Source organism: Besnoitia besnoiti, chromosome I (assembly GCF_002563875.1).
Source record: "Besnoitia besnoiti strain Bb-Ger1 chromosome I, whole genome shotgun sequence".
NCBI lineage: Eukaryota > Apicomplexa > Conoidasida > Eucoccidiorida > Sarcocystidae > Besnoitia > Besnoitia besnoiti.
Window position 1 is genome coordinate 4330839 of NC_042356.1, and position 15461 is coordinate 4346299.

At 56.5% G+C, this 15461-nt stretch overlaps 2 protein-coding genes across 2 annotated transcripts; both read right to left on the reverse strand.

Moving 5' to 3' along the window:
- Positions 1-6776: 6776 nt before the first annotated feature.
- On the reverse strand, positions 6777-11124 carry BESB_006290 (uncharacterized protein; the record flags this gene model as incomplete). The annotated part of the gene is made up of 4 exons (XM_029359384.1): positions 6777-7117; positions 7311-7758; positions 8109-8479; positions 8811-11124. 4 exons carry the CDS (start codon positions 11122-11124, stop codon positions 6777-6779), a joined length of 3474 nt encoding a protein of 1157 aa, XP_029222297.1.
- A 98-nt stretch (positions 11125-11222) lies between these two features.
- BESB_006300 (uncharacterized protein) lies at positions 11223-14161 on the reverse strand (the record flags this gene model as incomplete). The annotated part of the gene is made up of 4 exons (XM_029359385.1): positions 11223-11689; positions 11942-12152; positions 12640-12704; positions 13756-14161. The coding sequence occupies 4 exons, from the start codon at positions 14159-14161 to the stop codon at positions 11223-11225; spliced, it is 1149 nt and encodes a 382-aa protein (XP_029222298.1).
- Between the last annotated feature and the right edge of the window lie 1300 nt (positions 14162-15461).

Here is a 15461-nt window from a genome sequence, read left to right on the forward strand (position 1 = left end):
TAGACAGCACGAGACCTGTACGCACACTAGTGTGTACAGTTTGTCACTGGCCTTTATGAATGCGACCAGGAAAGGGGCACTCGGCATCGTGTCTCTACTGAGAGGCTTACGACGCAATCTTTCTTGTTTTTTCTAGACACGTCCCGGGCCACTTGCAGCCTATAAGCTAGCATACAGGCGCCACGAGTTTCTGTAACTGTCCTGTATGTGTGGCAAAACTTCTGGATGTCGGTGGTGCAGCTCGTGGTTTATGTGAGGTAGTCGTTCGCTTCTTCAGGTTTTTCTTCTTCCCAAGGAGCTGTCATAATTCAGTCGTCATTGTGTGCGTAGGGAAGCTGTGAATGGTGAAGACTACTATTCCATTGAATAGTTCGTTTGATGTACTAGGCCTCCTTCGCTTCCTTCGTTTGTCGCTACGATGTTTATCCTGTTAGTATCGATAGCGGCATTCGACCAACCTGTAGTCGCATGCATGTTACGTCAAAACAGGCCAACTATTCGGTAACAGCCTACTTGAAGGAAATGGTGCAAGATTACGTGGTCAAAGCCTTCGACAAGGCGTAGGAAGGCGTTCACTAGTGCACTAGGGTAAATCATCTGGCTGCACCCTGCCGCTGTTGGTGCTTCGTGATCACTTATCTTTTTCGCATCTCTGTTGGAACATAGCGAACTTCAGCCTGAACAATAATGGGGATTTTTTGCTAGTGTGCAGGATTCACTGCATCTTGTAATATCGATTACCAAGGGAAAACCTGTGAGAAGCTGATCCATGAAGTAGTCCCCGGTTCTCTTGAGAGCACCTATGTATGCAACTCTATGTTCTCCAGGTGTCAATTCACATGATAAAACATTGTTATCTTGAACAGGTCTGTAGTCTAGGCCTGCTGGAACTCGGGACGGTCTGTTTCTCCAGCTTTGTGAAGCGCTTGAGCAGTCGTCTGCGGCGTGACCTCGCCTGTCAGAGATTGGCAGAAATTGCCGCGTGAAGGTATCTCAAATGGAGAACATGGCCAATTGGAACGTCGACAATGTATGGCGCCACCGGAAGCATGGCGGTGCCTTGTTTCTAACATACTCACCTTAGGCGCACAACCACAACTACCTCGCACCAGGGCGCGAACTAAGAATCGTTCCGCGCACTTTCCCAGTGTTTTCACATTCAAACAGTGGACTCTGTTTTGATCGTGATTGACCGGCTTAATGGCAAGCCCGTGGCGTCAGCTTTTGCTGCCCCTGGCACAAGAACACATGTGTTTTTTTCGTGGCTGTCTAAAGCCGGTGCCTCTCTCGCTGTCTTTCTGTGGTTCCCGCGCATCAGCGTTGCTCCTTGAAACCTAGTGTGAGACTTACGTTTCCTGCACTGCAAACACGGAAGATGTTGCAACGGCATACTTCATGCCGAAGAGCATTTGTGGCACATGTAACTAATCAGGAAGATCCGTTGCATCCGTCGGAAAGCGTATGCCAAACTAAGCATCATCCTTTTATCGCACACGAATCCAGCACATTGTCATGGTCAGTCTTCTACTCTATTGATCTTTTTCCCGACTATTTCAACCCCTGGTGCCTCAGCGTGGAAGCGCGCTCTGCCTGTCATGCGTCCAGCTAGCTCAGAAAAATGGTCTATAAGAATTTTGTGCACTAGCGTAACTCATAGAACTCGAATACCGGCGTGGGTATTAACAGGGAACAACGAGTTCGAATCCACCAAAGAGTCAGAATGGCTGCAAGTTGACAAACCTGTGCCGGCGTCACTTTTTTCCTTTGAGACGTTACCCCACAGTGATGTGCGAAGCCCATTGCCATTTCCCGTAGTGAACTTTCTTGGACGGGTTCTGGACAAACCGTGTATTAGTTTTTGTGTTCTGCACTTCCCGAGAAAAAACTAGCCCGTGGAGGCGGCGACCAATAAGAAACTCGTGGATACGCTAGAAAGGAACGCGTGAGCAGGATTCCCTAGGATGGGTGGTCGATTTGATTTCGTTTTTTCACTGGTCCCCGCCGGTAGAGCGTTCCGTGTTACTGTAGCGCGGTCTTGAATTAGGTGAGCCTGTTTGTTCGGCAAGTCACAGCGTGCTAAGCGGCTACTGCGCAAGGTCGCAGTCCAGGCCTACGTGAAAAGGACTCCGGTCAAATATTGTTTGGAACAAAATTGCCTCCTCCAATTTGGGACGAGAGCTCTTCCAGCTTCCATAGCGTTGTACTCTGCTACTGAATCCAGTCCAGCTTTACAGATCCAGTTATTTCCCCTTGACGGCCAGGCCAATGACCTCGTACCAGATTTCTCTTCGCGATGAGGACGCATTCAGCCCCATCGCTCCACGAAGATAGAAATGTAATTCCGAGCCGAGACGACGGCTTATGTTTGTCCGCGCCGTATACGTCGTGGAGAGCGTCTGTCGAAGAAGCAGACAGCTCCACCGTGGTCTCCTGCGAGTGTTCAAAAAGCTCCTCTTCCCCTGAAAGCGGTTCCAAGAGGAGAGAAACTGTGGATCTTCTGCATGACGGGCGTCCGTGTTGGTGCTTTCTGCCTACATACCCTTCGTCACCCCGTAATGCAACGTGGCCACCACAAATAAATTTCGGCAATCCTGGAATAGCAGGAGATCACACACCGTTGTCGGGCTCCGATCAGCAGGACGAAGTTCAAGAGCAAGCGTCCGAACCGCCGACGTTCCATCAGGAAACTTCCATTGGTATTCCTCCACCGATAGAGCTGTTCCGCGCCAACAGTTGTGCTCCACCTCCGAACACTCCAGGTCACGATGCCGACACCTACACAATCCCCAAGCTAGTGAAGACCTGGAAGGAGCGTTCTCTCGGGTGGGTTTACTCCTTCTGGTATATTTTCTATCTTGTTCTGTCGACGACGTTTCTCTATGTCGAGGACACGTGGTGTCGGCAATCTTTTGCTCAGGGTAGGGCAGTCGAGTGCCTGCTGTGGATTTCCGTGCACCTTTGCGCTCTCGGGTTTTACATGTGGGTTAGTATCAACCCGGGCTACATTCGCAAGGCTGAAGAATACCAGAATGGCCTGTCAAATAGGCTTCCACGTACGGCGTCACGAGAGCGTGCCTTGCCTCATGTTCCAGTCAAAGCCGGGCATAGCAGGATTACGAGCAGTCTAGCTAAACGGGATCTCGTGGAGGCGGCGTCTACGCACCACACACTGCCCCCTGAAACGGAATCCGAAAGTGATGGAGAAATCAACACGGCGTTCAAGCCAGAAAACGTAACAAGGGAGTGCTCGATTGATCACCTGGAGGACAGACGACGGTACCCTCGGGCCTCCTCTGCGCGTGCATCAAGCATCACACTGTCGACTGACAACCGGGCCACTCAGGCAGCCCGAAATTCGTGCTGCATATCCGCGGACACTAGTTGTGGAGCCAGTGAACCTCCACGGAACCTAGATGCCTCGGCGGAACCACGGGTCCATCCTACACGCACAGAGGGATGCTTGCTATTCAACGGTCGGAGGTACACATTCTGCAAGTGCTGTCGCCTGCTCCAGCCACTCCGTGCAAGACATTGCAAGGAATGCAACCACTGCGTCCTCACATTCGATCATCACTGCACCTTTCTTGGTAAGTGCTCAAAACGCACACGCTTACACTTGCAGATGCCCAGTGTCAGAGCCCGAGTGAGCGCGTGTTCGCAACACAGACAGAAGAGCAACTCGTTGTCTATTTTCTCCACTTTTGTGGTCCCACTTTACCGTTGTTTGCTAGGATGCTGTATAGGGGAATTCAACCATTGGAGATTTTATTTTTTTCTCGTCACACAGACGGCTGCGCTTGTGTGGGATTCGGCAGCGGTAAGACTCGTACACGAGTCCGCTTTGCAGTGGGCCCAGCATCACACCAGCACCTGGGACCGCGCCTCATGAGCACTCATGTGCTCGTGGGGGGCACTGCTGCGTACCAAGCAAGAAAATGCCCGCATCCCGCAGCAGACCAGTCTAATGTGAAAAGCAATTCTGGCGAGGCTGTAGGGTTTGTGGTGCGGGGCTTGAGGTTCATATCGCTTACCTGCACCGTCTTGTCGCTCCACGAGAAACGAGATCAAGATTTAAGTTGCGGACGCTTGTCAGCCGGAATTGTCTGGGCTCGAACGTTAACCTCAGATTGACAGGGGCAACCTAGTCCGCGCACGTCGATTTCCTGACACGCAGTAGAGCAGTGCGCGCTCGCGCGCCGCGTAGGCAAAATGAGAGGTGTCGGTTTCGATGCTTCTCATCCGCTGTAGAATGAAGTGTGTGCGTGATGCCTCATAGGCTTGGAGCGGCTTGCGTGGACGTTTTCGAGCATCAGACTGGATTATTCGAAACAGCTGCACACTTCTGGTGTGGATTGTAACTACCTTTGCTGCTATTGGACTGGTAACCAGACGAGGGGAAAGTCCACGAGCCTTTGGGGCAGTTCGAATAGAGCTGCAACGGACATATTCTTACTACGTCCATTCGGAATGGTGACACGCGGGAGAAAACCGGTTCTGCAAGGCATTACCCACGGGTAGCCTTGCATGTCCTGTGCATCTTCACTATACCAAACAAGGGTCATACAACGCTCAGCCCGCGCTGCAGGACGGCTCTACACGCCCAAAGGCGCTTTGGCGTTCCTTCCGAAGAGCGGAATTCCTCAGGCGCTGCAGGCTGAGAGAGACAACTTCCTTTGGACATGAGAAGTCCTCCCACCCCGAATGTCTAAGTCGCTTGGCGCCTGCATGCATCTGCCTTTCTCTGTGTACTACAGGCAGGACTGCTGGTGTATCACACTTACTTGATCCTTTCCAGCCAGACGACTTGGTGAGTGAAGCGACGGAGCGGCCCGGAGGGTGAAGGTTTTTCTCGAATTCGGACACAGAGGCAATGACTTCAGGCCCCCCAGATGTGCGAGACATAGTCCGTTTTGTTGAAGCGGGGCCGATCGTGAGCAGAGCCCACGATATTTAAAGGATCTCGGATCCGTTTGTGAGAAAGCTGACTGTCTAGAGGGCCAAGCACATCGTGGCTGAACGATTCTTGAGTCGTTCTTTCATCAGCTTTGATGCGCCGTCCCCAGGTGACATCACCCTGTTAGACCCTCGTTGCCGATGACTGTTTTTGCGAGCAAACCAGCTGCTCGACTGCCGCCTGTTTTCGGATGTTCAGTGTGTCACATGCGTTTTAGCCTTCGTGTTGTGCCTTAATCCAGGGAGCACATGCATCGCCAGCACATTGGATACCTGAAAGATCTACCGAAGGGTGTCCTCCCTTTCAGCCGCGGTACGGTAGGGGAAGGCGAGCGGGGCACTTTGACCACGTTTCGCCACGAGGACAACTGCCAAAGAGCAGGTCTGTGCACTTTGTCTTCAGCCCTCCTTTTCCTGCAACCTCGATACAGCATGTGTGCGCTTGCCTGTCAACAGGCCACGGCTTTCGGGGACTTCTCGAAAACGCAAAATCGTTTTTCGCTCGGCGCGGACCGCCTGCAACGTGAGCAACGTGACACTGTCCAGCAGCCGGCAACCATCTTCCACATGAACGGAGTCACATTCTTGATCAAGGGGGGCGTTGTATTTCATGAGCTGAGGCACCGAGGTCAACAATTCCTGGGTGCCGGTCCGCAATTGCAGAGCTTTTCTTTAAGACATCCGGCTCGGCAATCCCGTCCGGCGTCTTCTATGCAGCACCGCCTTAAAGCGGAGTTCGTAATCTGTGTTTCGTGGGGCCTGTGCTGTTTGTAGGGACTGGATTCTGTCGTGGAACCAAGGCGACGAGATTCCATTCAACGTTTTCGAGAATGAGTACTATGACTGCGGCTGCTGAAGATAGTGCGGTCAGCGTTCCGCTAGTGTGAATCAATGAGCTGGTAGACAGTTAAATGGATTTAACTGGATTGGCAGTGCCCGTTGCGAAGGCTAGCGTTGAACCACGATTTTAGTTTTTCTGTTCGATGCCCAGGCGTGCACGAATCTGTGCTACGCCGCCCCTAGTCACTGTGGAAGCTGTCGTATTTTGTACAGATGAAAGATTACTTTGTTGTCTTTGTCTCGTACCTGGAGGTACATCTGGTCCTCTAGATGTTCTAGTGTCCTGATTTATTCGATTCACGTTGTAATCATGTCCGAGCTGTGCCTGCCATCCCGTGGTACTGAGTGTTTGACACGATCAGGCCCATCCCTGTCGCTCAAATGTCTCATTTTGCACCAGATTAAGAAACAGAAACATCCATTTCTGATCGTTGCGAAGGCCGCAGGAGTCCACACGTAGACGCGTGAGTTGCTTGCGCATGCTGGTCATCAGCCTCATACCGCTTCCAGCCAGCCACTGGCAGATTCATTGTGACAAGAGGCAATAATAAGTGGCTCGTGGCAGCGACACTGGAGAGGCGTGGGTGATTAACCTCGTGGTGTCCTTCCCACAGTAGATGTCACAGTTGTCAAACTTGGCGTCCCCTCCCCCAACATGAGCGAGCTCTGGCTTTACCGCTTACAGTGAAAAAAACGCGCGACATGTAGACAGTCTTGGAAGGGCACGACTTGCACATTTACAATCGGTGAAGCCACAATTTGCACAGGGGCCACACACTCATACTCCGCGTGCAGGAGCAGGTCAGGAAGCAGATGCGGTTGTCAGTGCCGCCCAAAGCGTGGTCGGGCACTGGATGCATGCATGGAGTGTTCCGTACTAGACGCACAGAAGATCTGCGGTCTGCGAAAATCGTCCTTTCAAACCTGGAAAAAGAACCGTCTGTCCCCCCCGCCCCCCGTGCCCCCCCGCTTGGCCTAAACCGTCACTGACGCAGCGGTTCGGCGTCGCCGAGGAAAGCGGCAGAATGTTCCAGCAGTTCGTTTATGTCCATTTGGAGAGGATTCAAGTCCGTACCCTCTAGCATGCGGGGGAAAGACTCTCTGTCGAAACTTTCCTCCAGCCCGTCAGACGGGTCTAGAATGTTCTGCTGTAGCTGCATTGAGTAGAACTGGTGCATTTCCGCGTAATATCGTATTTGCCGCCGCAGTTTCGCTTCTTGAAGCGCCAGAGCCATGTCGCCAGGCGGCAATGGCGGAAGCGGGCGTTCTTTCTGCGGACGAGTTGCCACCTCTCGAAAGGGAAGAGTGTTGCATTCTGTTGCATCTGAGCGATAACACGAACATGCATGCGTCGCTCGTGTGGAGCCCCCGGCCGCAAGGTGCAATTGGACTGTGTCGGCTCAGCGTTCAGACCGTGCGTGACCTCCCTTCACCGGTTGACCTTCACATCGATGAGATCATTCGAACGAGACACGAGACCCTGTCTTCTGTCCCGATCGTGAGTCGCCTCCGCTTACCAGGATTGCGTGCGTTTTGGTTAGAGGGCTCTGGCTTTGCTGAAACCAGTGTGAGTGCCCTGTATTGCTCGTCACCTCGCTGGTGTGTCGTCGGAGAGCTGTCCGGCGCGCGCAACGATTCCGTTTGCCGCTGGGGAGTGACAGGCGACTTCCCTTCAGGCGGTGGAATGGGGTTGGGCGTCATTTCTGGGCTCTGACCCGTCCACCCGGAATGGCAACGACGCGGCTCCAACGTCCGGCACTTGAGCAGTGCTCGATCGTTCGCCGGGCGGCTCACTGGCGGCGAACCCCGGTCATGTAGCAGCGAAGCGCATGCAGCCAAGCAGGACTGAGACACGGAACTCGACACCATCTTCCGCGCCTTGTATAAACGCCAGCGCTTCTGAATGGTCCGCGCAGCTCCCGCGCGGACGCGCTGCCGCAGGTCAGGGCTCGTATTGCTGCCCTTCTGCTCCAGTGCGCACAGCGTAGAAAAATTATCTGATCTTCACCGTCTCTGTGCAGAAGCATCGTGTCTCCTTCCGTGCTGAAATATTGGAAGCCTCTCACGGTTAAAGAACTCCACCGCGTATTTCGGGAGCATCATATCCATTGCTGGGTGTGTGAAGCACGGACGCTACGCCGGCGAGCACGCAAGGCGCGGGGATTGCGTGACTAGTGCCTGAGCGGCCCTAATCCGTCGCCTCGCAGAAGGTTCATACAGGCACATGATAAGCAGGGATCTCCAAGCACCAAAGCGATGCCTGATAGCAGCGACGAAAAAAAACGGAGGCTCACAGCTCATCTAGGTGGTCTCACCTGGCCGTCACTGCATCGCCTTCCTTCATTCAAGTCGGAGAGCCGGAAACCTCTTGATGCGACTTCGATTTGCCGCGACCATCCCGGCTCATCCGAGTTCCTCGTCAGCTCTGCCCAGTTCTGCGTTAGTGGCGAGCTAGAGGAGTTTGCCGCTCTGGCCTCCAGGAGCAGCGGACTGGCTGACTGCGAGTCTTCGCTGAGCCCTATGTCCACTGAGTCGGCTTCCGGCGACCGCGAAAGTGGATTGCATGGCGGCGGTGACGTTTGACTCGATTCGGCAAAGGGTAAGGCAGCAGAAGTCACGCTCGGCGCTGCTGACGGGCTTCTTGTGAGCGGAGTCGACGAGAGTCCGTGCGGCTCCAGCTTGGAGACTGTTCACACACCAGCGAGAGAAACGAGAGGTCACCCCCGCGGATTTCGCGCCATTCAGAAAGACGCCGAGGTTCTCGCCGCATGCACTCTAAGCTCGCAGCCCGCCACGCCCATGGCTGTCGCAGCGCTTCATTGCCCTCTATATACCGGAGAAAAGAAGGTCGCTTGAGTGCTGGTGGGGTGTCTTAAAAGGATGGCATCTGTCCTCCATAACCCACCGCGATGCGAGCGCTTCAAGCTGCCTCAGTCTTCAGCTGGTGGACTCCTAGACAACACGAGCGACCGCCTGGGCTACGTAGTGCCCGCCTCGGCCAGCCTACGCTGGCTTACCACCGAGTTTGTTTCCCGCGACGGGCGTCTCGTCCACGGCTTCTCTGCCTCCTTTCTCCGCCTTGGCTCCGCAGGGGGTCCCTGAGACTGGCTCGCGCATTGCAGCTCGTTCAGCGACCCGAAGTTCTTCTGCAAACGGCGCGCCGCGTCGCACGTTTATTGAGGGCGTTCCGTCTTGCCTAGAAGTCTCCAGGCTGCTCAGCCCCTGTCGCGAGGAAGCAATTGGAGGCGAGCTGCAGGTGCGTGCTGCCCCCAGAGCTAGATTAGGGTTTTCCAGCCACACCTGCTGCGCCTCGGATCGGCTAACTCCACTAGCCTCTTTCTCCTTTGTTTTGAGGCCAAATGTCCCTTGCATCAGGGCGCCTGCATCGTCGCCTTGACAACCGCGGTCGGCGTCGGGCGCCGCCACCTCCGCGTCGAGCCCGCAGGCTGCGGACTTCCGCGCAGTCCCGCGCACGCGCACGCTGGGTAACGATACCTCTGCCTCACAGGATTGCAGTGGCAAACCCGCAGTGTAGCCCTGGCGATAGAGCGCCCTCCCGTCCATGGCACGGTTTCCTGCTGCCACAGGCGCTGCCGGCGAGAGAGTGTGTGGGCTCTGCATGCCGCCCCCAACGAGGGGCGTCGCCGCCTGGACGAGACGGCGAGGCTTGCTGGACAGGTCCTCGTTTCTGAAGAGCGGCGGCTTGCTCGTTTTTCTCTCAGGACTGGCTTGTAAATAGCCTCGAGTGTTTGTTTGCTCCTCCTCGGGTTCGGCAGGCGGGAGCGGCGGCTCAGCTGGCAAGAGTCGCAGGCCTCTATTGATCATTGACGGCGACTCTAAGTCGCCGGTGAGACGAATCGCATCGCAGCCATTTGGCTCCAGCGGAGCGGCGTCCCCATGCCGCCCCTCTACGGGGAAGCACTGCCGTGGTAGTGGCTGGCTGACAGCAGCGAGACCGTCTGGAGCACAGCACCGCTCCAGCTCCTCGAACAGAGCGAGACGCGCGACGGGTTCGCAGTGCGGAGTCGGGGGGGACATGGGTTTGATGAAGGCCAAGCCGTCGCACGAAGCCCGACTGGCTTCCCGCGGCGGTCTCCGCGCGTGCATGTAAGTCATGCCATCGACTTCTGGCGCGTTACAGGCGTTTCCCCTTGACTTGAGGCTCTCTCTGTTTTCCATCTCCTGCTGGCAGGCGGCAGCAGGAGTGCCCTCGGCATCCCTCCCTATGACAGGCTCCCCACGCGAGACGAGCTCCCTGCTCACGAGTGGACTTTGCGCGCTGCAGCCGCAGTTCGCGTGGCATGCAGCAGCCCGATGAGGCGGGGGCCTGCAAGCGACACATGGAGTCCCGAGGGAAGAGCGAGGAATCGTCTGCCCCCCTGCCCAGGCTTCCATATGCGGGGAACGCGAGGGCGCTTCCGCGTTCGAAGGCGGAGGCCTCCATTGCGGCGCCGCTGCACTCCCGTTCCAGGGGACTTCACGCACCCGCGCTGTGTCCGGCGCAGGCGCCGCCGAGGAAGCAGAACCTCCGCTGCCGGCCTCGAGGGGCGTGGGCGCCGAAGCGTCCCCTCCCGGCAGGCATTCTGAGTTCAAGGCGCCGTAGGCGAACCCACAGAGGAGGCCTCGCCTCCGCAGCAGGCGCAGGCGGTCCGTAGGCGACGCATCTGGAGATTCTGTTGGGCATGGGGCGACGCTTCCGGTTGCCACGTTGAGTTGGGAGGCGTGCGCGGCAGAGACCTGTGGCACGCCTGGCGACTCCTTTGCTGCGAACGGCCTGGAATGAGCTTCGCGCGGATCGAGCCCCGCGTGAGCCGCATGCCGCAGAGGTGCTCTGCAGAGGCTTTCTGCCTTGAAGGGCGACCTCCTACCCGTCAGCGCAGCACGAGGACTGGCAGCTGACGACGGGCTGCCAAACTTTTCGGAGAGCGCCCCAGGGGCGCCCGAGCCGCACGAATCCAGGCACAGAGAGGGAAATGTGCTCGGAGGGGGCTTCTGCATGCGCTGGCGAAGCTCCGTGACGACTTCGGGCGCGTAGAGCTCAAGAATCTGCAGAAGCACCTGCCGGTTTTCGTGCTCGCTTGTCAGCTCGGAACGGAGGGCCGCAAGAACCTGACACGGAGGCGCGCGCCACACGAATCTCTCGCATGACTCAGCCATGAACGGGACTGCTCGTTCCGCGGCCGCTGTCCACAGACGGCTACCCAACTGCTGCACACTGCGAGTCACAGCCCACTCCACACCAACGAAGCGAAAGCCGCAGAAACCCCGAGTCGCAAGCCTGGAAGCACTTGATCGCGTGGTGGGTCCGGCTGCTCCACGTGAACTCAGCATCGTTGGCTCAGCACGCCTGGAGATTTCCCAGTCCTGTCACGCGTGCGTCACGCCGAGGGCTCCAAACACTTGCCTGCGCTTGTCGCCCCGCACGGGCTTCAGTTTGGGCTCGGTGCCGCCGCAGCGCGTCCATCCGCTGCATGAAGCACGCGAGTTGGTGCTGCGCTTTTTCCGTCGTCCGCCGCTGCGCAGCGAGACGCTCGCGGAGCTGCGAAACTTCTTCTTGCAGCTGACGTCCGCGTTGGTCTGCGACGCACGCAGTCCGCAGGCAGGCATACGGGCTGGCTCCGGTTCTGGAAGACGGCCCCTATAGTGGCGGATGCATCGCAGGCGGCGGATGCCTGCTCTGCTTCGGTGGTTGAGTGACAGTAACCTCCCACGAGCGCGGTGCTTCGCCTTGCGCTAAACGCACCTTTAGCTTTCGCAGAGCTGCGGAGCTTCTCGAGCTCACACACGACATCTGTAAAGGCTGTGCTCTCCTGCCGCTGGGCAGCCGGGTCGACCTCCTCGTGGTTGCCTGCAGCGTCGCGTTTTCCCGCGCGGTTTGCTTGTTCCGAGCGCGAAGCTGAAGGCGCAACACCCCGCATCCTCGAGAGAGTTCATACGGACCCCCGCGTCCCCCCCTCCCCCCCCATGAGCCAATTTTTCCCGGTTGACGAAAAAGCTGCCTGCGAGCTTCCTCCCGAGCGACCAGGAGAAGGTGCGTGCCTCAGCGTCCACCCTTTCGTGCAGACCCGCTGCGTCCGTTTTTCTCAGTGGAGTGGCGACATCTGTCACGCGCCCGTAGGCTGCACACGATTCGAATGGATGCGCGTACGTTTCGCCGTCAGAGCGTCCCGGAGTTTGACTTTTTCTTGCTGTTCCGCGTGGAGCTGTTTCTTGAGGGAGTCGATCTCGGCGTCTCGTGTTTTGACCTCCTCTCGCGCCTCCAACAGGAGACCTTTGACCTCGTTGTACTCGGCCTTGCTGACGGTGCTCTCTCGCAGTTCGTCAAGGCGACTTTCGGCAGCAGCAAGCTCTTCTGTGAGCTGATCATAGACAGCATCAATCAGGACTGCTGACCTCAGAGTGGGCGCTAATCCTTGCGTGCGAGAAGCAGACAATCTGATTGGTGAATAACGTTTACTCCCGCCGTGTCACAGCACCGTGCCTAGCATTTGTTCTAAAACACTGGGCAGCGTGTTCGGTCAAAATTGAATAGGCCGGGAAGGCCCGTTTGCGGTGAGCCGCGAACGAACGAAGAGTCTGTGGGCAAGTGCCGTCTCCACGAAGACAAAACGCTCTATATTTAGAGGCTGTGTCGGTACTTCGCTGTTCAAAACCAGCTAAAAATGTGTCTCAGAATGAGGATTAGCCGATAGTGGGGCGCTCAAGCCCGTTTCCGAGAGGTGGGAGAGCCGTGTAGCAGGTTCTGTTCATATCTATAGGAGAACACGCGAACAGGGTTTTTCTCCACTCAGAGTTTCACTCCGCTACTTCACGACTGTGCGTCCCGCGAGTTCGCAGGTCGATCACCTTTGCGCTGGCTCGTTTGGCCTCGTCAAGCTGCTCGCCCGTCTCCTTCGCTTTCGCCTTGTAGCCTGCCGGAAGCCTCGAGACACAAGACTACCGCATTCAGAGAGTGCAGGCAGCCCGTCCAAGCACACGCAAAGAGCGTTCGAGAGCCACGAGGCATGGCGGGCCTTATTATCCCGGTTTCTACTGACGCTGTCCTGATACAAGACGCTCACCGCCGCGCGCACGCGCCATTCTGTTCTTCGGGTCTTACCCCTCTCTGCCCAATACACACCCGTTTCCAACTCTTCCTTCCCGCTGCATACGTGATAGGCTTACTCGAGGCCAAACGCACGAGGTTCGAGTATTTTGCCGTAATACCCTGCAGTTTTTGGTTGAGAGCTCGCATCTGCGCCGACTCATTGGTCTCTGCCGCGCCTTTCTTACTATTCCGAGCCTGCAGTGGCAACCAAACAACTCAGAAGCGGCTTCCCGGAATGCTGGATGACTTGTCCTGCTGAGCTGCGGCAACACCGCTCACGCTTCTACTGTATCGGCACTCAGCTTAGAGGAGCAACGCGAAAACAGAGAAGGAAAACTGGCTACGAAAACTGAACCCTAGAGTAACCCGTTTAAGAAGAGAGTTTTCGCTTCGTCTCGCAGAGCGCTGCAGGTCTCCACCCCTCCTGCGAGGCTCTGAGAGGATACAGGGGCTTGCCATCGACTGTGCGATATCACAAAAGATGTGACACACCGCCGTTGCCGTTGAGCCCCTGACGGGCCTCGCCTCTGGCACACTCGGGCAGGGCGAATGGCTGGATCGACGCGACCCTGGGCTCCTGCAGTGTGTTTGCTTTTTGCCGTCCTCCGCAACTCCCAACAACGTCCGCGATCCGCAGGCGCTGTCGGTGGTGTCGGTGGGAGAGATAGACCGGGAAAAAGCACGAGTTCTAGCGTCGTCTCTGCCCCCCTCTGACGGACCTGCGGATCCTGAATAGTGAAAACCGCACAGACTCTGACTTTTCGAAAGACTCTGCAGGCTGAGAGCGCGGCGGGCGGCCCCTGACCAGCTGGCGTCGTAGCGAATCTTGTGTGTTAGCTATACTGGGGATTGAGCTCGAAATTTGGATGACTCACGGAACGTGGCAGCTGCGGAGGGCTCCCCATTGTAGGGTAAACTCTGGGCTTGCCGCTGTTGTGAAACGCGAACGTTCTGTTGCGCAGGTTTGGCCATGGGTCTGCCGAGGCCCGAGCGAAGGGAATGGGACAAGTTGACAGCGCCGCCAAAGTGGCTACCGGTATTTGAGCAGGAGCTCGAAGCCGGAGCGGTACCCTTTTGACTTCGGCATCGGCGAAGCTGGGAAGCAGACAGAGCCACATGCTTTCGAATTGTCGCAGCTTGTAGATATTGGGCTGTGTAGCGAGCGGATCGCGCGCAGTATCGACTGCCGTCAGTCGGTGGTTTCTGCAACGCAGGATCATTAGCCTTCATGGCGGACGGCAGACAAGCCAGGATGAGCGCAGCCCCCGCACATAGAGACATTTTTTGGCTGGAGCATCGCGGACCCTGGAGAGGGCCTGGGTCACGGAACATGTCGCTACGAAGTTTCGCGCTAGGTTGACAAAACGGACGTGCCTCCTTTGCGAAGCTGCTGATCTGACTATAAAGATTATAAAAGGTGAGAAATGCAGCGCGGAGGAGTTTTCTCACGAGGTCATTCCGGAGCAGTTTGAGATGCCTGGCCAAGTCCGCTGAGCTCCCTGCACCCGCCTCCAAACCTGCTGATTCGCTCAGCATTTTCTTGCTGATAGCCGAGGTCTCCCGAGCAAAACGACAGAGGCGTTCGCCTGCCCCAACCGACAACGTGTTACATCCTAGTTAGCGCAGTCAAAAGTCGTTTCCACCGCCAGCAGTGTTTGTCACGCGTCGAATTGTTTAATTTGCCATCAGAACCGTGCCAAGCGGATACCACCGTCGCACCCCGCCGTGCAGACCGATATGAACCTGTCATTCCATTGCCCAGTTCCTTTCGAAAGAGCGTGCAGGAACGGGGGCAAGAGGGTGGGAGATGCCGGAATGGCAGGGACAACAAAACCACCCCCTACACCCCTTCACCTTTGCAACCTGCCCAGAGACAGCGCCACCCCTTGCACCGCGCTCGCCTGACAAGGGGTGCGGAAAGCACACACTCAATACTCCACGTGTTTCCGTTCTACTACAATTGGCTTCCTGTGCGCGCAGAACAAAAATAGATGGCGGATTTAGTCGGCAACGCCGCGCGAGTGACGCGGCGTCAACGTCTTTCAAATCCGAGACTACGACAGGCGCGGCGCCGTGGTGCACAGCACTTCCTTCAGCACACTCGGAATGGGCAACCAAGCTCCTTCTACATGCGGCAATACACGCCCTGTGATTCAAACGGAAATCCAGGGTCTACACTACGTGAAGAGGTGTGGCAAGCCCGAGATGTGTGCTGCTGGGTCACGTGAAAGCGCACAGACCAGCGCTGCGATTGTGCTGAGGCATGGTAGACCGAGCAGGTCAAGTATATGGCAGATCGCTAGATCTCTCGAAGACACGGGAAGAGTGAATCAGAATGGGACGCCGCTTCATTCGCAGCGCTGCAACTCGCGAAGAAACCAACTTTTCCTGACACGGACGCCGCGTGCATGCGACCAGATGTACGCGCGACTCGACGCGCAGTGGGGCCGCTGTGAAAACACTCGATTGAAGCAGCTGTAAACGTAAGGACGGAAAAGATGTCCCAACTCGCCCCAATCGATCCAGATAGTTCAGAACCTGCTGTCTCCTCGTCGTCCTCACGTTTACAGCGGCTGCGTGA